At 45.6% G+C, this 24408-nt stretch overlaps 1 protein-coding gene across 1 annotated transcript; it reads right to left on the reverse strand.

Moving 5' to 3' along the window:
- Nucleotides 1-8570: 8570 nt before the first annotated feature.
- On the reverse strand, nucleotides 8571-22564 carry PRDX3 (peroxiredoxin 3). The gene is made up of 7 exons (XM_082267563.1): nucleotides 22425-22564; nucleotides 19346-19460; nucleotides 15586-15727; nucleotides 14174-14309; nucleotides 12448-12551; nucleotides 9860-10025; nucleotides 8571-8747 (listed from the first exon to the last, which is right to left on the reverse strand). Exons 1-7 carry the CDS (start codon nucleotides 22458-22460, stop codon nucleotides 8697-8699), a joined length of 750 nt encoding a protein of 249 aa, XP_082123689.1. The 5' UTR covers nucleotides 22461-22564; the 3' UTR covers nucleotides 8571-8696.
- Between the last annotated feature and the right edge of the window lie 1844 nt (nucleotides 22565-24408).

The following is a 24408-nucleotide window of genomic DNA, read 5'->3' on the forward strand; positions in this document are numbered from 1 at the left end:
TTCCGACAGCCGACAGCGCACTTTCGGCCGAAAAGAATCAGTCATGTAGGCATTAAAATTTTTGTTGGCCAACACCAGAACGGCCGATTGTTCGCCAGTCAGTACAGATTTCGGCCGACAATCAGCAGATTTGCAAGACTGGGCATGCTCAGAAAAGAAAAAACACACGGAAAGTTAACCATCACATGACATCACTTCTGCAGTCGGCTGTTGTTGGCCGACAAAATTTGTGTGCAGTCTTTTGCAGTTTTCAACAGACACGACAGCCCTGGACAAAAGACGGCCGATCGTTCGGCCGACGATCGGTACGTGTGTACGAGGCTTAAGTATGTAAAACCCCCCGTTGTCACCGACATACTATGTACATCAGTGAAAGGGCTAATACAGAAGAAGCATAGTATTTTTATACTACTTTACATTAAAGTTTCTTACCTGTCTGCCCTATACACCGTGCTATGCATGTGCAAATCGGCATTCAGCAATACTGAGATTAAAGTAGAACTATGGGCAAAACTTTTTTTTTTTTCCTTTTTGGATAGAGTAAGGGAGGGTTATAACCCCTGTCAGATTTTTTTCCGCCATCTGTGTCCCATTGTGGAGATTTCCCTTCCCTTCCTGTCTCATAGCCAAACAGGAAGTGAGAGGAAATCCCTGCAAAAAAAGGGAATTCCTTGGGGACCCCCAGGTCACCAGAACTAGTGTCCGCATTGGAATATTTCTCCTCTATTACTTTTTTGGGGACACCCCAAAATTTGGGATTTTCTTTTACTTTCAATGAAAATTATAAACAGGACAAGTTGAGAGGGTGACTCTCCCTAACAGTTACACAGATAGCAATAAAACCTGACAAACGTTCAAATCAGTCTCCACTCTATCCAAAACTAAAAAAAAAATGGATTTTTGTAAGAACTTACCGTAAAATCCTTTTCTCTTAAGCTCATTGACAGACGTAGTCTTCTTGATTCTCAAGAGCTGGGTTATGTTGTCTCCGCAGGAGTAGGACTAGGCAGAATGACAAAACGTTCTGGCTCCACCCTAGGGGCAGTCCCTGAGGGTATATCCTCCCTCTCTCTGCTACAGGGAATCAGTTCTGTTTAAAGCAGTACAGAGAATTTAACCCAACCCAACTCAATTATAGAGGGGCGGGTACTACGTCTGTCAATGAGCTTAAGAGAAAAGGATTTTACGGTAAGTTCTTACAAAAATCCATTTTTCTCTATCGCTCATTGACAGACGTAGTCTTCTTGATTCTCAAGAGCTGGGACATCCAGAAGCAGTGCCACAAAATGAGGGGTGGGATTGACAGAATCAAATCCAATCTAGAAGGCCCAACCGGAGCCAACCAGAAGTATCAAAGGACTCATCGAGTAAACAGATGAGACCTACCCTCGAGGTAGACCAACAGTCTCCTCAAACAGTGGCCTGCAGGAACCTTGCAGCCAGAAGAGGCATCTGACGATGCCATCACATAAACCTTATACAATATTGTAAAGGTATGAACCGACTACTAAACAGTCGCCTTGAAAACCTGAACCACTGACGCCTGATGGCGGAAGGTCCAGGAAACTCTAAGCGCCCGAGTAGAATGCGCCTTAACAGGGAACGGGGGATCCCGACCCTTAGATAAAATAAGCCTATACCACCGTCTGACTGATCCATCTAAAGATGGTCGCAGCAGAACAGGCAACCCTTTCTTAGGGCCATCCGTGATCACAAACAGTGAATCCGTCTTACAAATTGAATCCGTAGTATTCAAGTATATCCTGATCGCCCAAACTACATCCAAGGAATGCCATGCAATTCTCGAGGATGATTGGGCTAAGGACATAGGAAGGACAGTACACTGTCCTTAATCAATGAAACTTTTAAACCACCTTAGAAGAAAGGATGGATTCGGATGAAGAACAACCTTATCCCTATGAACCACCAGATCTGGGGAACAACAGGATAATGCAGCCAGTTCTGACACCCTGCGTGCAGAAGTGATAGCCACCAAGAAGACCACCTTCTGGGATAAAGTAGGCAAGGGAATCTCCCTGATATTTTCAAAGGGAGGTGTCTGAAGAACCGACAGCACCAAATTAAGATCCCAGGATGGTAACGGCGCGTGCACTGGCGGAGCCAGGTGTCGCACCCCCTGGATGAAATTCCGCACCAAGGAATGAGTAGACAAAAGCTTCTGAAAGAAGATAGCAAAATGCTGAAACCAGACCCTTGATAACACTCAAGGCCAGCTTCTGCTCAACTCCCTGTTGCAGAAAGCCAATATTCGGACTACCGAATAAAGATGTAGATGGAACCCAAGGGATTCACATCACACAATATAAGACTTCCATGTACGATGATAATCTTTCTGGAAGTCGCTTTCCTTGTTTTAACTAGAGTAGGAATAACTGAAGCTGACAATCCCTTGTCCTTCAGCACCTGGGTCTCAATAACGAGGCCGTTAAAACCAGCGATCGTAAAGCAGGATGGAAGATCGGTCCCTGAGACAGTAGATCCTTCCTGAGAGGAAGTCTCCACGGGACGTCCGCCATCAGTCTGACCAAGTCGGCGTAACAAGCACGACGAGGCCAATCCGGAGCTGCCAGGATTACTGGAATTCCTTCCTCCTCTATCCTGCGAAGAAGTCTTGGCAGTAACCCAAGAGGAGGGAAGGCATACATTAGCTGGTATTGCCCCCACGGGGCGATCAGTGCGTCTGCGGTTTCTGCTAGAGGATCGCGGGAGCGAGCCACGAATCTCTGAACTTTCCTGTTGAATCGAGATGCCAACAGATCCACATCCGGGGTGCCCCATCGTAGGCACAACTGGTGGAAAACGTCTGGATGGAGGGACCATTCCCCCTGATCCAGGGTCTGACGGCTGAGATAATCTGCCTGCCAATTCTCCACCCCCGGAATGAACACCGCAGAGATTGCTGGAACAAATCGTTCCGCCCAGCGAAGAATGCAAGCCACTTCTTTGGCCGCTCGGACACTCTTGGTGCCCCCCTGATGATTGACATAAGCCACGGCCGTGGCATTGTCCGACTGGATCCGAACCGGGCTGCCCTGGAGCTGCTCGGTCCAGTGAATCAGACAAAGTCTGATCGCTCTCAGTTCCAATACATTTATCGGTAATCTGGATTCTTCCGGGGACCAAAGTCCCTGGCCAGATAACTGACCAAGAATTCCTCCCCATCCGAATAGACAGGCATCCGTGGCCACTATCGTCCAATATATTGGCAGAAATGACTTTCCCTGGCTGAGCATTGGAGACCGAAGCCACCAAACCAGAGACTCTCTGGTCTGTTTGCTCAATCGTATCTGATTGTCCAGGGATTCCGGATTCCGATTCCATCTGAGAAGAATCTCTTGCTGAAGAATTCGGGTATGGGACTGGGCAAATGGGACTGCTTCGAATGAAGCCACCATCAACCCCAGAACCCTCATGCAAGTCCGAAGGGAAGACCAGCTGTTGGACAGTAACAACTGGACTGCTGATTGAATCTTTCGGAGTTTCCCTACCGGAAGGAAAACTCTTGTCCTGACTGTGTCTAGAATTAGACCCAGATATTCGAGCCTCTGGGTGGGAACCAGAAATGACTTTTGCTGGTTCACCAGCCACCCGAATTCCTGTAAAGAAATCATAGTAATTTCTATGTTTTGTAGCAAGGTCTGAGGAGACTCTGCATGAAGCAGAAGATCGTCTAGGTAACCTAGAATCGATATACCTCTTTGGCGCAGAAGTGCCAACATTGGGGCCAACACCTTTGTGAAGACCCGCGGAGCCGTGGCGAGACCGAAAGGTAACGCCACAAACTGATAGTGGTTCTCCTCTACGGAAAAGCGTAGAAAACGCTGATGTCCTGCGAAAATGGGAATGTGAAGATAGGCGTCCTTGATGTCTATGGATGCTAGGACATCCCCTGGATGCAGGAAGGCTGCTACCGTGCGAATGGACTCCTTTCTGAATCTTCTTATGAAGACAAAAGAATTGAGTGCCCTTAAGTCCAGAATTGGACGCACTTTGCCCTCTTATTGTAAATAGGTTTGAATAAAACCCTAGAAACCGTTCTGTCCAAGGAACGTGGACTACCACTCCTTGTTGTAGTAAATCTATGACTGCTCTCCGCAGATCTTCTAAACGATCTGAGGATAGTCGGATATTGGAAGGGAAGAATCGCGCCGGTGGGAGAGATCGAAACTCGATCTTGTACCCTGACCTTATGACTTTGCAGACCCATTTGTCCGGGATTCTGGAAAGCCATGGATCCGGGACCCGGCGAAGACGTCCCCCCACCCCAGTTATGGGTGGGGGCGCACCTTCAGTCTTTGGACGGTTTATCTTCAGGTCTGGAGGGGGCGGGCTTTTGCTTGCCCGACCAACGACCCCTGACGCCTCCTGCAGGAGCTTTGGAGGACTTAGTTTTTTCACCCGCTGGACGAAAAAACCTCTTGTGAGCAGAAAAAGAAGGCCCTCGTCTTTGACGAGTTCCTCTACCTTTAAAATTTTGTGGTAAAAAGGTGCTTTTTCCACCGGTGAGATCCTTAATGATCTCATCTAAGTTGGCTCCAAATAGACGCTATCCTGAAAAGGGGATATTAGCCAATGCTTTTTTGGAACCTTGGTCGGCTAACCAACCTTTTAGCCACAGTGTACGCCTGAGAACCACTGCTGAGACAGATGCTCGCGCCATTAATGGAGTGGCGTCTAACGCCGCATCACACACAAACTGTAACCCCTGTATCATTTGTTCCAACAAATCTGATACCGCCTGAGGGACTTCTTCTAAGTCCCGGCGTAACCACTTGGTCCATTCAGTTACAGCCTGCGAAAACAGACCAATAGCTATATAGGTCTGAAAGCTGATCCAATCAAGGCAAACATGGTGCGAGACATAGCTTCTATCTTGCGATCCACTGGATCTTTAAAAGACGGAGCGTCTTCTAAAGGAATAACCGTGGCTTTATTCAATCTAGCAATTGGTGAATCCACCACAGGTGGTTCTGTCCATTTCTTAATGAGGGTTTCCTCAAACGGATAACGCCTGTTAATGCGTTTAGAAATAGTAGAAATGCGTTTTGGCAGACTCCATTCTTCTTTGATTGGATTGCCAAAACATTTGGGCAATGGAAAAACCTTCGCCACTAGATGCGTTTTTAGACCCAAAAGGGATCTCAGTTTTAGCTATTTCTGACGGAATACCCTGTAACCACAAGTGTCGCCCAGTCCGGCATTTTTGCTTGAAGATCTCACAGGAAAAAAACACTGGAGAAAACTACCTAAAAAATGTCTTTTTCTTAAAGAAAAAAAGTCTTGCCAGGACCAAAAGATCCCAGCAAGGAACTTAGGTCCTTACTCCTGACTAGACAGAAAAAAACTGATTCCCTGTAGCAGAGAGAGGGAGGATATACCCTCAGGGACTGCCCCTAGGGTGGAGCCAGAACGTTTTGTCATTCTGCCTAGTCCTACTCCTGCGGAGACAACATAACCCAGCTCTTGAGAATCAAGAAGACTACGTCTGTCAATGAGCGATAGAGAAAAAAATGTTGCCTTTAGTTGTACTTTAATGAACTTACATCCATGGGTGGGAGAGTCTTTATGTAAGTCCGGCCAATAACAATGGCAGAAGATCAGCACATGGAAGCAGTCGGACCGAAGATGTAAACAGCCAATGGGGGGCTTCAGGACAGTGCAATGCTGGAAGGAAGGGGATTATAGTTTCCCGTTAAGCTTTGAAAATGAAAAAAATAGAAGCTGATTAGATACCATAACCCACTTGTCTCCGCTCAAAAGCCGAACCTTACCGCTGCCCCCCAAACGCCAGGTGCTGGGGAACTATTGGAGCCGTTATAAAGCAGCGTTTAAGCTGCTTTATAACGTTACCAGCCACTCCATCTGGTGAGCCAGTTTGGGGTGATCGGTGGATGGATTGCACTGGGTGTTCTTTGCACAAGATTGAATTTTGAAGATTTTGCACTATATCTTATGCATAACTTTTTTTGGGACTGTATAAATTAATAAAAAAATATATTTGACTGATTTTTCCTTTTTTGTTTTTTTTTAATATATGAGATTGGATTCATTATACACGCCATTATGTTTTTAGGAAAGTATTTTTGCACATTTGTATCTATGTAATTTTAGGGCACTGATTGCTCACTCACTTGTGAGATTTAGGGTTCTTTCACACACGCGGACCATTCAGATCCGCCTGTCAGTTTTTTTGGCAGATCTGAACGGTCCCCCCATGCATCCCTATGGGGCATCGGGTGTCAGCGGAGACATGTCAGCTGACATCCGATCCGTCAAATCTGGAGGATGGAAACCCTATTTTCCATCCGTCCAGCAGATTGGATCGAATGAGAACGGACCGACAGTCCGTTCCCATCTTATTTCCCCCATAGAGATGCATGGGGAACTGACAGCTGTGTCTCCGCACACAGCTGTCATCCTCCTGCTCAGCGGGGGATCGGCAGATCGATCCCCCGCTGAGAAAAACGGACTCCGTCCGATGGACGGAGTGTGTGAAAGGGGCTTAATTGTTTATATTGAGCGGTTTAGATTCATTTTTTGAACCAGCACTTTCAGGTGATTCATTGTTCATAGAAGTTGCTTCTATCATTTTTGGACTAGCACTTTAGGATAGAACACAATGGTTTTTTGACTAATAGGTGATCAATTAAGGGAATGTAGATCTGCACTGACTTTATATATTTTTTATATAAGTTCTGGATTGCCATCTATCGCAGCAGCTTTAGGTCTGTTCTGTAATTGCATTGTTAGCTTGCTTTGTACAGAAAAGTGATGGGGATGGAAGGACAATTAACAGAGGAGGGTGGCTGGTGGACAGTCCAGTAGGATATTAAGGATGTTGTATACATTCCTGACTGGCAGAGCTGGTCATACGGCTGGAACTATGACCTCTGCCCAGTCCTTGACAAGCTCCCCTCTCTGCTCACAAAAATAAGTTGTTGGAACAAGGTAGCTCTTCAATCACAGATCCTGTCATCTCTAAGTGAACGCATCTACAGTTAATTGAGTGGCTATTCTCAGCTGCTTTAGTAAATCATCCTCACTGTATCAGCAGAGACTCAGGACATGCAAGTCTAAGTTTGCTTTCAGATAAAGTATGGCACCGCACCCATCCTTGACCTCCTGAGCTAATCTACACCAAGACCAAAGCTGCTTACTTATCTCAGCAGGACAGCCATGGAAGGTTCCTCATCTTCTGTAACCAATATCCTCATCATTGCTGGCCCCTCTCCACTCCCAGCTGTCTGTCCTATACAGGTTTCATGTGCAGACATTGTGGAGGAGGCTAAAAACAGGCAGCAGTCCCATCCTATTCAGGCTAAGTAAGCAACTGGGGTAGGTTTTACTTGTCCTTCAAAAGTTGATTTATGCTGCCTTTTCTTATACCAGGGACTGTATAAAATGGAGGGTTGAGGTTCTATTTATCTATAGGTCAGATTTAAAGCAGGACTAAAGTCAAATATGAAAAGCTTATGAGCAGGCGGGCTATTTATTGCAGAAGGTATGTGCAATGTCTCTTCTGCAAAACTTAAACCTACCGTACCAGCCTGCTTGCTGTGCTCTGTAGAATGTACACTGGGCTGCGCATGAGTGGCAGCTACGTCATTCCATGCCAGCCAATCAAGAAGGCTGAAGACCGACATCCTGAAGAAGCCTGGGGGAAGGTGCTGGTGAGGGACGTTGTGGAGATTGGAGAAGAGGTAAGTATTGCAGACTTTATTTTTGCTTTAAAGCAAACCTTTCCAGGGGCCATTACCCTTCCCCTTCTGAAGATGCCGGTTACCTGGCAAGTACATGGACCACCTGGGTTCATTAAAGGATAAGTTCATCTTTAAAAACAAAAAGGTGAACAAACTTCAAACATCCTGGGCACCCCTCTGGACCCTACTGCACATATCAGTCATGATGCCTGTGTAGTGGCCTGTACACCGCAGTACATAGTAGTACCCTGGAGTATTGATCATAATGTTTGCAATGTGACCAATGAGAAGCTCTTCTTTTAAAACACCTTAGCAGAAGCTTCAGATGCACGTCTCATTGGTCAGCTCAGTCACGTGGTCAGGTCAGCCAATGAGTGCTTTCCATTTCAAGCATTATGATGGATACTCACTCTGGGGCTGCGTACTGCGGTGCCAGGACGGTTACATCAGCAGCAAAGGGCATCACTGGTGCTATGTGCAGCAGAGTCCTGAAGGGTGGCAGGTTTATTTGTAGTTCACCTTTTAATTTGTCATGAAAAGGTGAACTTACCATTTAAGGTACAATTATACAAAACTGTAAGGTCAGACATTCCTGTTTCCAAATATAGAAGTGAGAGGGTAAACAGGGCAGCCAGGTGGGAAGTAGGAATGGCTGCCTTCAGGTCTCTCTCAGGGTGGATGGTGGTCACATATAAAGCACAGATGATCTAAGACTTTGTTAGCGGTACCACCTGACGCATAGACTTTTCCTAATATTGGATCCCTATTGGTTCCTCCTAAGCAGACGCAGCCTTCCCCCACCTGTAACTCACCACTCATTCTCCAACGTATTAATCCACAGACAATAGGATGGTTTGAGTGGTTTATTGAGCAATCATCTAACATTACTATACAGCGGAACATTTGTGGGGGGTCTCCCACCCCCCTCACAGGCACAGTGGTTAGCTTTGTGGACATTTGCAGTGAGTGGGGCATTCAGTTCACTTTATTGAAGTATTCCTTTGATCCTTCTGGATTTGGTTTAATCTGGAAGAGAAAAGAAACATTATTCCCAACACGGCACATGTGACCAGCACTGCAGACTCCATGTGTGGGAGAAGCATGCCTGGAACTACAAAACCAATTAAGGAAACCTCCTGTTTCTAAAGGATTTTCCTGGTACCAACATGTAGAGGGAGCTACTACCACATGTATGCTGCCATGGATTGGTGCGGGGAAAGGAAAATCACAGTAAGTATTTTTTGTTAAATCCCCCGTACATGATTTGTCCTCCTCTCTCCCCACACTTTAGAACAGGGATCCTCAAACTACGGCCATCCAGCTGTTGTGGAACTACACATCCCATGAGGCATTGTAAAACTCTCACATTCACAGACATGACTAGGCATGATGGGAATTGTAGTTCCTGAACAACTGGAGGGCCATAGTTTGAAGACCCCTGCTTTAGAACCTCAGAGCCTTCCTGGACATGTGTGTGAACAATGACACCAAGCAGATAGATACAGGCAGTGTGATTAAAGGGGACTTCCACATTTACAGATCCATCAAGTGCTCCACCAAACATCAAAATGATAGTTTTCAGGTCCACTGACCATGCAGATTGATTTCTATGCCTATCTAGTTGCAGTGCTAATTGAATCGCATGACATGTGGGTGAGATTTAAAGTAGAAGTTTAGGTCATATAATATCCCACCTTTGAAATGCTACCTCTCTAGTGCTCCTGATTGCTCTGTATAACTTTTAGCAGAAATGGCAAAGTGAATAGCTTGTTTCCTCCACATTTTTCTATGTAGTCGTGTGACCACTAAGCTCAGTTTTTTTTTTCTATACAGTCATATGACTGCTAAGCTGTTTGTGAATCAGCTTTGTTGTCCGACCTCCACAAAGTAGTAATATTCCGGCAATCGCTGCTCTATGGGTTGTTGGAGACAGAGCTAAGCAGTCACGTGATGGCATAGAAAACACATAAAAAGGAAAAAAAAAATAAAAAAGGATATTTACTTTGCGATCTCTTCTAAAATGTATGCAGAAAGTAGGGAAAACTGGGGAGGCAGTATTTATAAGGAGGGATATTTTATAACCTAAACTTCTTCTACTTTACAAAAAAACTCAGATTTCTGAGGGAGAGTATACTTACTGTAGGAGAGTGCGGAGTCCAGTTGGCTGGGCACACCTCCCCATGTGTCTCCACATACTGAAAAGCTTTCACCAACCTAAGAGTCTCCTCCACACTTCTGCCAACTGGAAGATCATTCACACTCATGTGTCGCACTATTCCATTAGGATCGATGAGAAAAAGACCCCTGGAAGACAGAAGACAGACAGCCTCATGAATGGAGTCGGTAAAGCCCCTCACAGTAATTTATTAGGGCACATGGACCACCATGCCCAGTGATTCAGCAGTGCACTCCACACAGATTACTTAATGCATTGGAAAGCATGTTAAAAGAAGATCCTTTACACGTTTTCCACTGTGTTCTGCAATAAGGCTAAGTAACCTGGTTCACAGCAAAAGTGCAGTTGACAGTGTTTAATGAACCCTAAATTCAGCAGGTTTAGGGGTATCTGCTCAGGTTGTGCCAAAGGAAGCAGAGCTGACTGGGGTAATCATCTACCTGTAATCATGTTTACCCCCAACAGCTTGAAGAGGCATTTCCCTAAGACTGCATTTACACCCAGGCGTTTTGAACTGCCGGCAGAATTGTGATTTCAAAACGCTCTACTAATCGCACAACACATTTTTCAGATACCATTTATTTTAATGGCACCTAAAAACATGGTCCCATTCTACCGCACGATTATTCTCGCTGAAATTACAGCAAACCGCATTGCATAAACCTCGTTACCCAAAACAAGGTCAGGAGCTTCTTTCAGCGACAAGCTTTTTGCAATTCTGTTTGCTGCGTTTGCAGCGTAATCTATTGTGTGACAACTACAGCAAAACTACACTGCGTTTTTAGATGCCATTAAAATAAATGGCATCTAAAAATCACGTTGTGCGATTTGTCATTTTAGCAGAGCATTTTGAAATCGCGGTGATTCCGCCCGTGCCTCAAAATACCTAGTGGTGAATGCAGCCTGATGGGGATAATATAGGTTATTTCACCTGGTAAAAATGTCAGTGACCCCTAAATGGTGGTGGGAAAAAGGGACAGAGGGGAGGGGAAGCATAGACAGAGGGGAGGGGAAGGAAGGATGGAGTGGAAAAAGTATGGACAGAGGAGAGGAAAAAGTATGGACAGAAGAGAGGAAAAAGTATGGACAGAAGAGAGGAAAAAGTATGGACAGAAGAGAGGAAAAAGTATGGACAGAAGAGAGGAAAAAGTATGGACAGAAGAGAGGAAAAAGTATGGACAAAGGAGAGGAAAAAGTATGGACAGAAGAGAGGAAAAAGTATGGACTCTCCCACCCTTTTTCCATCATCTTATATTCAATTTAAATGTTTCAGTGTTCACAGAAGAAAACCATATCTTCCAATCCGGGTATCCCTGTGTCACCCAGTTGGACCCCTTGTGGAGCCTTGGTCCGCCCCTCTCTCCCTCCCTCCCGTTACGCAGTTTTACCATCCTTCCTCCCACTTTTCATTGGAACTCAGTGCAGTGCAGGCGTTGTTGGGCCTTGTGAAGTCCTGTGGCATATCTCTCTCTGGTGTATCTACAATCATACTTTTTAATCAAGCGACTGTGCTCATAACAGTGACCGAATGCATGGTATGTTTATCTACTTCTTTGAAACTTTATGTTCAACTTCAACATTTTTTGATATTTTTGATGCCATGAAAGCATATACAGATGTAAATATTACCTATATTTGAATATAATTTTTCTTACTCCAGATACCCTTCAGTGGAACTATGGTCTAAGACCCCTGAGGAAGAGATAACATATGCTAATTCCAAACGCGTAGGGTCTCTATGGACTTTTAAAGTTCCCCCCATGTCATGCGTGGTCACATTATGCAATTGTTCAGTCGCTAACTTTGCTTTTAATATATATATATATATATATATATATATATATATATATATATATATAGCTATGTATGTTGTTTCTACAATGTTTTTTTCTACATGTATCAATAAAATTTCATAATTTTTATACATTTATGAGTTGTTGCCCGCTATAGTCCCACTTAGGGGGTTTTTCTCCTTTTTTGTCCAGGAAAAAGTATGGACAGAGGAGAGGAAATAGTATGGACAGAGGAGAGGAAATAGTATGGACAGAGGAGAGGAAATAGTATGGACAGAGGAGAGGAAATAGAATGGACAGAGGAGAGGAAATAGAATGGACAGAGGAGAGGAAATAGAATGGACAGAGGAGAGGAAATAGAATGGACAGAGGAGAGGAAATAGAATGGACAGAGGAGAGGAAATAGAATGGACAGAGGAGAGGAAATAGAATGGACAGAGGAGAGGAAATAGAATGGACAGAGGAGAGGAAATAGAATGGACAGAGGAGAGGAAATAGAATGGACAGAGGAGAGGAAATAGAATAGACAGAGGAGAGGAAATAGAATAGACAGAGGAGAGGAAATAGAATAGACAGAGGAGAGGAAATAGAATGGACAGAGGAGAGGAAATAGAATGGACAGAGGAGAGGAAATAGAATGGACAGAGGAGAGGAAATAGAATGGACAGAGGAGAGAAAAAGAGCAAAGTCAGAGGGAAGGGGAAGCATGTGTCACAGATTTATAAATGAAGAAATACATAGAATAAACATAGCCTACCTTAGAGCTATGCCTGGGTTTTCCAGTAGGACTCCGTAGTCGCGGGATATCTGCTTTGTTAGGTCAGACAGCAGCGGAATATTCATGTGTCCAAGCCCTCCGTTCTATAAGGCAATATGGTACACTCACTCAGACATCCCCACATATAAAGCAAGGCAAAGAATGAACACGGACTTGTGATGGGTGCCCTCTCCACACATATTTACTGAATATGTTGTAGGCTTGTATAGTGGTTAGAAAAATGGGAAATTTTGTATTTACTGTAAAATTCTTTACTTTGAGTTCATAAAGGACACAGGATCAGTAGATATTCTGATACCTATTGGGCTATACTGCCACCTTCATGGGTAGCTGCTAGGTATAACAGTCCAGCGGAATCCAGGTACAGCCTCCAAGGAGGCCCTGGGGGTTAGTGGATTCAGATGGCTGCATAGTGAGTTTAGCCTAGCAGCGCACAGATGGAAGTCTTGACTGAAGAAAAAAAAATAAAAAATATAGGAGAACATAAAAAAGGCTAGTAAAAACAAAAAAAGGTCAAAACTTCTCTCAGTAGAGCAAACATGTCCTCCTAGGACACCAACGTTAACCCAAAGCATGCTGGGAGTAGGAGGGTTATAACTGACTAACTGCTTTTTTTCTTTTTTGCCAGTATTCAGTTCTTCTTGAAGGCATCAGCAAAAGACAGTCGCATCAGAATATCTACTGGTCCTGTGTCACCTATTCGGGATAAAGAAATAAATGAAAATTGAATACTTACCCTTCCATAATTTTCTTTTCCTGGTGCTTATCCATGGCAGCATACACATGACTGTTTCATCAGGTCGCAGGGTCTCAAAAATACAAGCCTTAAAGCGGAGTTCCAGCCTTTTCACTGTCCCACGGTCCAGTGATGCGGCCGCCCGAAGCCTCGATCCTCTTCCCTCTGGTCTCGGCGGCGCCGGCATCACTGGTGTGGGCACCCGGCTGTGACAGTTTGCGGCTTCACAGCCGGGTACGCACTGCGCATGCGCGAGTTGCGCTGCGCGTCTTGATTGGCGGGCAATCTTCTGGGACCTCTGACATGTCCCAGAAGATTGCAGGGAGGGAGGGGGAGAGGAGAACTTCTGTTCAGGGCGCCGCGGCTCTCCAAGCAGAAGTGGGAGCGGGTACCTGTCAAAACTAGGTACCTGCTTCCCCCCCCCAAAAAAATGACATGCCAAATGTGGCATGTCAGGGGGTTATTAGTACCTAAAACAGAAGTTCCACTTTTGTGTGGAACTCCGCTTTAAGCTCTCAGGGTCTCTATATTGTATTTTTCCTGGACAGGGTAGTCCTTCAACCATGAGTATGGTCCCATGATGGCACCAGGAAAACCAAAAATTGAATACTTACCTTTCAGGTACCTGCGATCTGATGTAACGGCCATGTATATGCTGCCATAAAGGCACCAGGAAAGCATGTTACCTGCACTTTGGGTTAAACTTGCCTAAACTTTTCATCTTGTGAGACATAAAAACCAAGAGTGACAAATTTAATTTAAAGGACCCTTAACCATAATTCTGTAAGCTCTGGGCCTATGCTGATTTTACTCCTGATAAGAGTATAAAGTAGCAGGTTGGAATACTGCCAGCAACATCTGAAGGAAGATGAGAAAACCATGAGACTCCTGAGCCTGCCATTATAAATCATGCCAGCGAGGTCAGTGATACTAACCTGTGAGCATGGGGGCAAGTGATCTTACACCCACCTTTCTAGGGGTATTTGTCCAGGCCAGGTGGCAGAAATGAGAATCCACAGAGACAGCCACTACTTCACAATTGACATCACGGAACTCATTTGCTTTGTCACTGAAAGCCACAATTTCAGTGGGACAGACAAAGGTGCTGTAATAGGAGAGAGAGATGTCAGAGTACAGTCAGAGATTCCTTTCTTTTAAGACTAATAATATCTTTACTGTACAGAGCACACATCACCATCTATAATGCCTCCACCCTTATCTGCAGTGATGGCCTGAGAACACCCAGATAAGACAACAGTCAGGAGCCTCCCTTTACCCAGAAGACACAGAGACCAGGCTGTGACTGTACATTATAAATGAGCAATATATATATATCCATCACCCCATACCACCAGCGCCCCATGTGCCATCCATCACTCTGCACCACCGGAGTCCCATGTGCCATCCCCCACTCTGCACCACCAGAGCCCCATGTGCCATCCCCTATTCTGCACCACCAGAGCCCAATGTGCCATCCCCTACTTTGCACCACCAGAGCCCCATGTGCCATCCCCCACTCTGCACCACCAGAGCCCCATGTGCCATCCCCTATTCTGCACCACCAGAGCCCCATGTGCCATCCCCCACTCTGCACCACCAGAGCCCCATATGCCATCCCCTACTCTGCACCACCAGAGTTGTCACATGTGCCAACCCCCACTCTGCACCATATGTGCCACCCCCCCCCCATTCTGCACCACCGGTGTCCCATGTGCCACCCCCCCCACTCCGCACATGTGCCACATTTGCCATCCCCCACTATGCACCACTGGAGCCTCTCATTCCATCCACCACTCTGCACCACCGGTGACCCATGTGCCACCCCCCACTCTGCACCAACCAAGCACCGCTTGCCATCCACCACTCTGCACCACCAGAGCACAGCGCGCCATCCACCACTCTGCACCACCAGAGCCACATGCACCATCCACCACTCTGCACCACCAGAGCCACATGCGCCATCCACCACTCTGCACCACCAGAGCCACATGCGCCATCCACCACTCTGCACCACCAGAGCCACATGCACCATCCACCACTCTGCACCACCAGAGCCACATGCGCCATCCACCACTCTGCACCACCAGAGCCACATGCGCCATCCAACTGTTTAGTATGTGATATCCACCATCCCCCCTTCCAATTGTGCCATATGTAACATCTACAACCTCCCCCTCTTTAACTGTGTGTTTATGTCATATCCACCCCCCCACACACACACCCTTATCACAAGAGCCGTATGCATCTCCAGAACCAAATGTGATATCCACCAGCCCATCCCCCAACCATGCCAGATGTGATTTATATCATCCCCACATCAAGGCTGCTTGTGATATTTATCTCCCCCCCCACACCTAAACCCCTCCCCGGGAAATACTCACAAGTCCAATGGGTAAAAGAACAGCACCAGGTACTTTCCCTTGAAGTCATCCAGACTTAATTCTTTGAACTCTCCATTGACAACGGCTGTCCCTTTGAACTGTGGAGCATGCTGAGTTACGGCAGGGAAGAGCCACGAGGAACCTGAAGGATACAATATACAATCACAACAGTCACCATATACTGAAGAGGGAGGAGCTCTACAGTCACCATATACTGGAGGGGGAGGAGCTCTACAGTCACCATATACTGAAGAGGGAGGAGCTATACAGTCACCATATACTGGAGGGGGAGGAGCTCTACAGTCACCATATACTGAAGGGGGAGGAGCTCGACAGTCACCATATACTGAAGGGGGAGGAGCTCGACAGTCACCATATACTGAAGGGGGAGGAGCTCGACAGTCACCATATACTGAAGGGGGAGGAGCTCGACAGTCACCATATACTGAAGGGGGAGGAGCTCGACAGTCACCATATACTGAAGGGGGAGGGGCTCCACAGTCACCATATACTGAAGGGGGAGGGGCTCCACAGTCACCATATACTGAAGGGGGAGGGGCTCCACCATCCTCATACTGAAGGGGGAGGAGCTCCACAATCTCATACTGAAGGGGGAGGAGCTCCACAATCTCATACTGAAGAGGGAGGAGCTCCACAATCCTCATACGGAAGGGGGAGGAGCTCCACAATCCTCATACGGAAGGGGGAGGAGCTCCACAATCCTCATACGGAAGGGGGAGGAGCTCCACAATCCTCATACGGAAGGGGGAGGAGCTCCACAATCCTCATACGGAAGGGGGAGGAGCTCCACAATCCTCATACGGAAGGGGGAGGAGCTCCACAATCCTCATACGGAAGGGGGAGGAGCCTGACAGTCCTCATATACTGAAGGGGGAGGAGCTCAACAGTCCTCATTAACTAAAAAGAGAGGGGGGGGGCTTACCCTGCATACTGTAAAATGAGATGTATCTTGTGTATCTGACTAAAGAATAATTCAACCAAAAGCCAAATATATATATATATATATATATATATATATATATATATAGCAGCATTAGTTTTCTTTTTTAACATTTTCACCTGGTGATCCTGCCACACTTTGTATAGGGCTCTGCTGCCCAGGGGCTTCAAGCAGCTGTTTGGCACCCTATGTGGGGCCCTTGGGCTCCTGTAGACACTAATATGCGTTTCCCTACTGCCGCATAATGGCAGTGTTCTTTAGCAGACTCATGTTGGGTGTCTCCAGTCTATGACTCTTGAAGCATGTTACCAGTCTCCAACAACTTCTATATCATGTTCACAGTCACTTGTCTCCTACAGCATCTCTTGTATGATGCCCACAGGCTCTGACCATCTCTTGTATGATGCCCACAGGCTCTGACCACCTCTTGTATGATGCCCATAGTCTTTGGCTATGTCTACTTTTGGGTCTGCTTTTTTACTGGGTACTGCATTTAAAGTGTCACTAAATCCACAACATAAAAAAAGCTATCAATAAATGGGTATTCCTTGCTGTTCATACACTCAGTCACTATGAGATTAATTTTCTGTATTCTGCAAAAAACCTGGTTGATCCTGCTGCTCTCTATCTCCCCCTTCTGTCCATGTCCCCAATTCAGCTAGGAATTTTGCAGCTGTGGTGGCATTTCTGCACATGCTCAGTATTCAGAGTTTCCATGCTGAGCATTTCCCCCCCATCACATCTGAGCAGCCCATGTGACTATAGACACACATGTGGGCGTATATACAGTGGTAAATGATAGCCCACTCCCTCCCTCCTTCTCCATGTCCACTAACCAGCTAAACACAATGAGGGTGGGATATTACATGTAGATTAATGGTTGCTTCACCTCCCTCTTATTCTAAGACACAGGCTGGAGGGGCATGACACAGCCTGTTACTGGCAGAAATCCACCCACACCATGTTATTGCCAAAAAATAATAAAGATTTGATTTCAAATATAAATTTGTATGACCATTTAGTAAAAAAGTGTATTGTTTTTTACTCCGTATTCCAAATCCGTTTTTTATTTTCTAACATGTGAGCAGTAGCAGAGGACTAGAAGCTCCTCCTGCTTATGTTTCCCTGCAAGAATGTTGACCGCCATGGGTCTAGGGGTATACTCCAGGGCAGGGATTTCCAAACAACGGCCTTCAAGCTGTTGCGGAAATACACAAGGCATTTTAAAACTCTGACATTCATAGACAAGACTAGGCATGATGGGAATTGTAGTTCCTGAACAACTGGAGGGCCATAATTTGGAGACCCTTGCTTTAGGGATATATTTTTCCTGGGAATAAGGACAGTGGACTATTTACTCTTTTTTTTTTTTTTTGGAAAGAGAATCAATGCGATCGCTACACCTAGTACAGGGGGGGGGGCCTATAGGCTATCCCAAGCAGACGGGGATATACATCTCACCAGCAGACGGTGACTGGACAACATCTGTTAGTCTTTCAGGATCTGATAGTGTACTATTGATCAGTCTGAAATGTGTTGCCGGTCCTGTATTGATTTTTGGCATTTGGGTCTGTGCTTTAGGATTCAATGTGTTGCCATCTAGGGGGCAACCAAAGTAATATATTAATCAACATAGCACATGCCTGCCCTAGGAAAAGTGCCCATCAGAGGGTGCAGGTATATGGCAAACAGCAGTCAAGCAATCCCATAAGAAATATATTGAGGGTTGGATATTCCTAGCAATAAAACAAGGTCTGGCCAATTGAAGTATCCTACCATTTCTTCAGCAGCCACCATGGTCAGTGGATTTGGAGGGTCCTACCCCTCACAACTGCATGTAATTAACATTATACACTCACGATAGCTCTTGAAGAAGTGGACATCATAGTCTCTGAAATGTGTAGCGGTCACACACTGTCTTGGCCAATCAACCCAGGTAATAACACCTTGGGGGCAGGATTATAGAAGAGGGCACTGTAAGGTCTCTCCTCTGCGGCTACAACTGAGCCAATCAATTTAGGTAATAACTCCTAGGGGGCAGGGCACAGTGAGATCTCCTCCCAGCAGCTAAAACCAGGCCATTCAACCCAGGTAATAACACCTTGGGGGCAGGATTATAGAGGAGGGCACTGTAAGGTCTCTTTTCTGTGGCTTCAACTGAGCCAATCAATTTAGGTAATAACTCCTAGGGGGTGGGGCACAGGATGATCTCCTCCCAGCAGCTAAAACCAAGCCATTCAACCCAGGTAATAACACCTTGGGGGCAGGATTATAGAGGAGGGCACTGTAAGGTCTCTTTTCTGTGGCTTCAACTGAGCCAATCAATTTAGGTAATAACTCCTAGGGGGCGGGGCACAGGAAGATCTCCTCCCAGCAGCTAAAACCAAGCCATTCAACCCAGGTAATAACACCTTGGGGGCAGGATTATAGAGGAGGGCACTGTAAGGTCTCTTTTCTGTGGCTTCAACTGAGCCAATCAATTTAGGTAATAACTCCTAGGGGGCGGGGCACAGGAAGATCTCCTCCCAGCAGCTAAAACCAAGCCAATCAACCCAGGTAATAACTTCTAGGGGCAGGATTGGAAGAGAGGGCAAAGGAAGGTTTCCTCCCAGCAGCTACAACCGAACCAATAAACCCAGGAAATTACTCCTAGGGGAAAGATCAGAGGGTAGGACACAGGGAGGTCTCCTTTCAGCAGCTACAATCCAGGCCTCCATACATACTATAACTGTACAAGAGTAGCAGACATCCGAATACTCCGTGTATAGAGGTGCACAGATCAATAATAACAGGACTCACTGGTACTGAAATTAAATTTTGGATTAGCGCAGAAGACAGCGCGGCCTGTACTGGTTCCAGGGAGGACAGGACATTGGACGGAACGTGAAATGGGAGCGGCTGCAGCGCGGATAACCTGCAAACAGAAAAACAATAAGGTGATCTTTTCAGCAGAACGCTGCATTTCCCTACAACCAAACCCCAGCAAATCTATGTGTTCCCCCCGACACCCCAATAGATTAAAGAATCCCCCCAACGCTCCACCAGATGTCTGTTTCCCCCCTGACATGGTACTGGGGTTACATGGCAGAGATCTGTACAAGAAAACTCGACTGGCAGCGATAACCTACAGAAAAAAACTATGCCAAAAGCTGCACACAGTGGGAGAATTGTGCAACAGATCTCTCCGGCCTGAGAGTGGTAGCAGGGTCTGGCCTGAGAGCGGGGGCAGGGTCCGGCCTTGATGAAGAAAATCTGATAGGGGAAAGTTTGGACTTCACTAAGAAATGAACAAACACCAAACTGTTACCAATTTTAAAAAATGGCTCCCGGTTGTGCAGATTATAGAAAAATCCTGAATATTTCTCAACAATCAATACACAGAGGCAAATAGAGGAGTGGGTGGTGGTTACACGTCATGTCTCTGTAATTATGTGAAGTATTACTCCCAAGTAATATTCCCCATATAGTGTGAGTAGTAATATATTTCCAGGTAATCCCCCCCCTGTATAGCGTGTGCAATAATGTGTGTAATGGTATTTCCCCAGGTAATCTTCCCAGATAATCTCCCCTGTATAGTGTGTTCAGTGGTATGTTCCCAGGTGATCCCCCTGTAGAGTGTACATAGTGGTATGTTCCCAGGTAATCTCCCATATATAGTGTACATAGTGGTATATTCCCACCTGTATAGTGTGTGTTATGGCATATTCTCAGGTAATTCCACCTGTATAGTGTGTACAGCGGTACATTCCCAGGTAATCCTCCTATATAGTGTGTGCGTAGCAGGATATTTCCACATTATCCCTCCCATATAGTGTGTGCAGTGGTATATTCCCAGGTATTCTCCCTGTATAGTGTACATAGTAGTATACTCCCAAGTAATCTCCCCTGTATAGTGTGTAGTGGTATACTCCCAAGTAATCTCCCCTGTATAGTGTGTGTAGTGGTATATTCCCAGGCAGTCTCCTCTGTATAGTGTGTGTAGTGGTATATTCCCAGGTAATCTCCCCTGTATAGTGTGTGTAGTGGTATATTCCCAGGTAATCTCACCTCTATAGTGTGTGTAGTGGTATATTCCCAGGTAATCTCACCTCTATAGTGTGTGTAGTGGTATATTCCCAGGTAATCTCACCTCTATAGTGTGTGTAGTGGTATATTCCCAAGTAATCCCCCCTGTATAGTGTACATAGTGATATATTCCCAGGTAATCTCACCTCTATAGTGTGTGTAGTGGTATATTCCCAGGTAATCTCACCTCTATAGTGTGTGTAGTGGTATATTCCCAGGTAATCTCACCTCTATAGTGTGTGTAGTGGTATATTCCCAAGTAATCCCCCCTGTATAGTGTACATAGTGATATATTCCCAGGTAATCTCCCCTGTATAGTGTGTGTAGTGGTATATTCCCAGGTAATCTCACCTGTATAGTGGTATATTCCCAAGTAACCACCCCTGTATAGTGTACACAGTGGCAAACTCCCAAGTAATACCCCTGTTTACTGTACATAGGGGGGATTACCTGGGAATATACCACTATGTACAATAAACAGGGGGGGGGGGGGGTTACTTGGGAGTATACTACTATGTACACTATACAGGGGGATTACCTGGAATTTACCACTACACACACACTATACAGGGGGGTTACCTGGGAATTTATCACTTTGTACACTATACAGGGGGGATTAGACCACTGTGTACACTATACAGGGGGATTACCTGGGAATTTATCACTTTGTACACTATACAGGGGGGGTTAGACCACTGTGTACACTATACAGGGGGATTACCTGAAAATTGACTACTATCTACACTATACAGAGGGAATTACTTGGGAGTATACTACTGTATAGAGTACACAGTTGTGTACTCTTAGGTAATCCCCCTATATAGTGTGTAGTGGTATATTCCAAGGTAATCCCCCTGTATAGTGTGTGTGGTGGTATATTCCAAGGTAATCCCTCTGTATAGTGTACATAGTAGTATACTCCCAAGTAATTGTTCCTGTATAGTGTGTGTAGTGGTATATTCCCAGGTAATCTACCCTGTATAGTGTACATAGTGGTATATTCCCTGGTAATCTCCCCTGTATAGTTTAGGGTGGTATGTTCCCAGTTAATCTCCCCTGTATAGTGTAGGTAGTGGTATACCCCCAGTGGTATACCCCCAGGTAATACCCCTTGTATAGTGTATTTAGTGGTATATTTACAGGTAATCTCCCCTGTATAGTGTAGGTAGTGGTATATTCCCAGCAGGTAATCTCCCCTGTATAGTGTAGGTAGTGGTATATTCCCAGCAGGTAATCTCCCCTGTATAGTGTACATAGTGGTATATTCCCAGCAGGTAATCTCCCCTGTATAGTGTAGGTAGTGGTATATTCTCAGCAGGTAATCTCCCCTGTATAGTGTAGGTAGTGGTATATTCTCAGCAGGTAATCTCCCCTGTATAGTGTAGATAGTGGTATATTCCCAGCAGGTAATCTCCCCTGTATAGTGTAGGACAGGTAGTGGTATATTCCCAGCAGGTAATCTCCCCTGTATAGTGTAGGTAGTGGTATATTCCTAGCAGGTAATCTCCCCTGTATAGTGTAGGTAGTGGTATATTCCCAGCAGGTAATCTCCCCTGTGTAGTGTACATAGTGGTATATTCCTAGCAGGTAATCTCCCCTGTATAGTGTAGGACAGGTAGTGGTATATTCCCAGCAGGTAATCTCCCCTGTATAGTGTAGGTAGTGGTATATTCCTAGCAGGTAATCTCCCCTGTATAGTGTAGGTAGTGGTATATTCCCAGCAGGTAATCTCCCCTGTGTAGTGTACATAGTGGTATATACCCAGCAGGTAATCTCCCCCGGTACTGACACCCCGGGACCTCCCCGCACTCACTCGTGTCGCCAGTAACCTTCCCCAGGAGGCCGCCATCTTTGCAAGTCAGAATCTGAATGCTACCTGCTGTCAGCCAGAGGGGGCGGCGCCAAATAAAAGGAGATATCCTATTGGCCGCGCATTCCATAGCATTGGAAAACCCGTTCTGTGGGCGGGGAAAAGAGATATTAGTGGATGTTGGGAAAGTAGTGGGCGGGACTGAGAATTGCAAAAGTCCCAGTCAGAGTGCGGCGTGTGTGTGATTGAACAAGGAGGGGGTGCTGGGGGACCCATATGGCCTGTCAGGGGGAAGGCCGCGAGGCAGGGGGGTGGCGATTTGCATTGACGGCCACGCCTGGGCTCCACCCCTTCTCTGGTCGGCGGATCCATGTGCACTGCCACCCTCCCACCACCAGAGGGCGCTCGCTCCCCTCTTTGTGGTCATGTCTCTCAGTATATATTTTTTCAATCTTTATTTGTATTTGGCTGATTACATGATCTCAATTCAATATCATTATTTATATTAAATAGGGCTCATGTGATCAGCCAAATAAATACAAATAAGGAAAAAATAAATATATAATATATCAATTTTTTTCAATAATAATATTTTTCCCAAAATACTAATGATAATAAATACAGATACAAATAAAGATGTGAGTGGCAGGTGGGGTGATAGGCTGCAATCCCCCAACAACCTCCCTCCCCCCCTTCTCCGGTCCACAGAGGGGTCCCCTTCCGTGAGGTGGGTCCTTGGTGCCGGCGAGGTTGGAGACCGCTGACATCCATCAATTTAGTGACCTTCCATCCTGAGGATGTGTTCTGTACACTCATCTACTGGGCCAATTTTACCATTTTTTGCACACACTAAGGCCCCTTTCACACTTGTGCGACTTGTTATGTAATTTGGGACTGCAAAATCGCATGACAAGTCATTCTCCATTATTTCCAATGAGTACCGTTCATATCTGTGCGACTTGAATTCGCACCGACTTCAAAGTAGTCCCTGCACTACTTTGGCACGATTTTGATGCGTTTTGAGGTCCAAAGACATTCAAGCCCAGCCAAACTCGCATCAAAATTGCGTCAAAATTGCTGCAACAAAGTCGCGGACCCCCCCCGCGCGTGTGACCGGCGGAACCGATGTCCGCCGGCAGTGTTGGGGTAGTTACTCAAAAAATGTAACTAGTTACTAGTTACTTCTGTAAATTGTAATGAGATTACTTTACTAGTTACTGCATTTGAAAAGTAACTTCACTACTTATTACTTTACTTTCCTCTTTCTTAATTGACCATGTAGAAGAAGATACATGACTCTCTTTCTGCATAGAGTTTATTATATAAACTCAGGCTTTGGGAAACATGAGAATAAAACCTGAAGAAACAAAATAAAACATAAAGTGCAACAAAAAGTCATAAACTTCATCCCTCTCTATTCTTCGAAATAACGATTGTATCGCACGGCTTGGGTTACGCAGGAAATCGCGTTCCTATAGTCTAGTAAAGTAGTGTAGTTACTTCCCATAGCCTAGTAAAGTAGTGTAGTTACCAATATTAGTATTGTAACTAGTTACTTTACTTAGTTACTAAAAAAAGTAATGTAGTTACTGTAATCAGTTACTTTGTAACTAGTTACCACCAACACTGTCCGCCGGTCACTCAGCGATCGTCGGGGGAGAGGGAGAAAGGCAGACGGCTAGTGTAAACAATTAAAAGTGTAAACAAGCCGCCTGTCATTCTCCCCTGTGTAGAAAGAATGATCATACGGTTCTACTATGTAGGACCATTGATCATTGTTCCTACAGCTCAAGCCACAGCCAATCACAGTTAGAATCACGCCCCTAGGGACACACACAGCCCCTCCCTCTCAAATACAGTTAACCCCTTCACTGCCAGTGTAATTTTACAGTAACAGTGCATATGTATAGCACTGATTACTGTAGAAATGTCACTGGTAGCCCCAAAAGTGTCAAAAATGTCAGTCAAGGGTCCGATCTGTCCGCCG

This window comes from Pelophylax lessonae, assembly GCF_965119305.1.
Source record: "Pelophylax lessonae genome assembly, chromosome: 9".
Classification (NCBI taxonomy): Eukaryota; Metazoa; Chordata; class Amphibia; order Anura; family Ranidae; genus Pelophylax; species Pelophylax lessonae.

Excerpts from the sequence above, each read along its gene's own strand:
- PRDX3 (XM_082267563.1), bottom strand. The coding sequence starts at position 22,460 with ATGGCGGCCTCCTGGGGAAGGTTACTGGCGACACGA. Across the intron at positions 10,026-12,447 it reads AACCCAGGCATAGCTCTAAG|GGGTCTTTTTCTCATCGATC; the intron begins GTAGGCTATGTT and ends TCTGTCTTCCAG. Across the intron at positions 8,748-9,859 it reads GGACTCCGCACTCTCCTACA|ATTAAACCAAATCCAGAAGG; the intron begins GTAAGTATACTC and ends TTTCTCTTCCAG.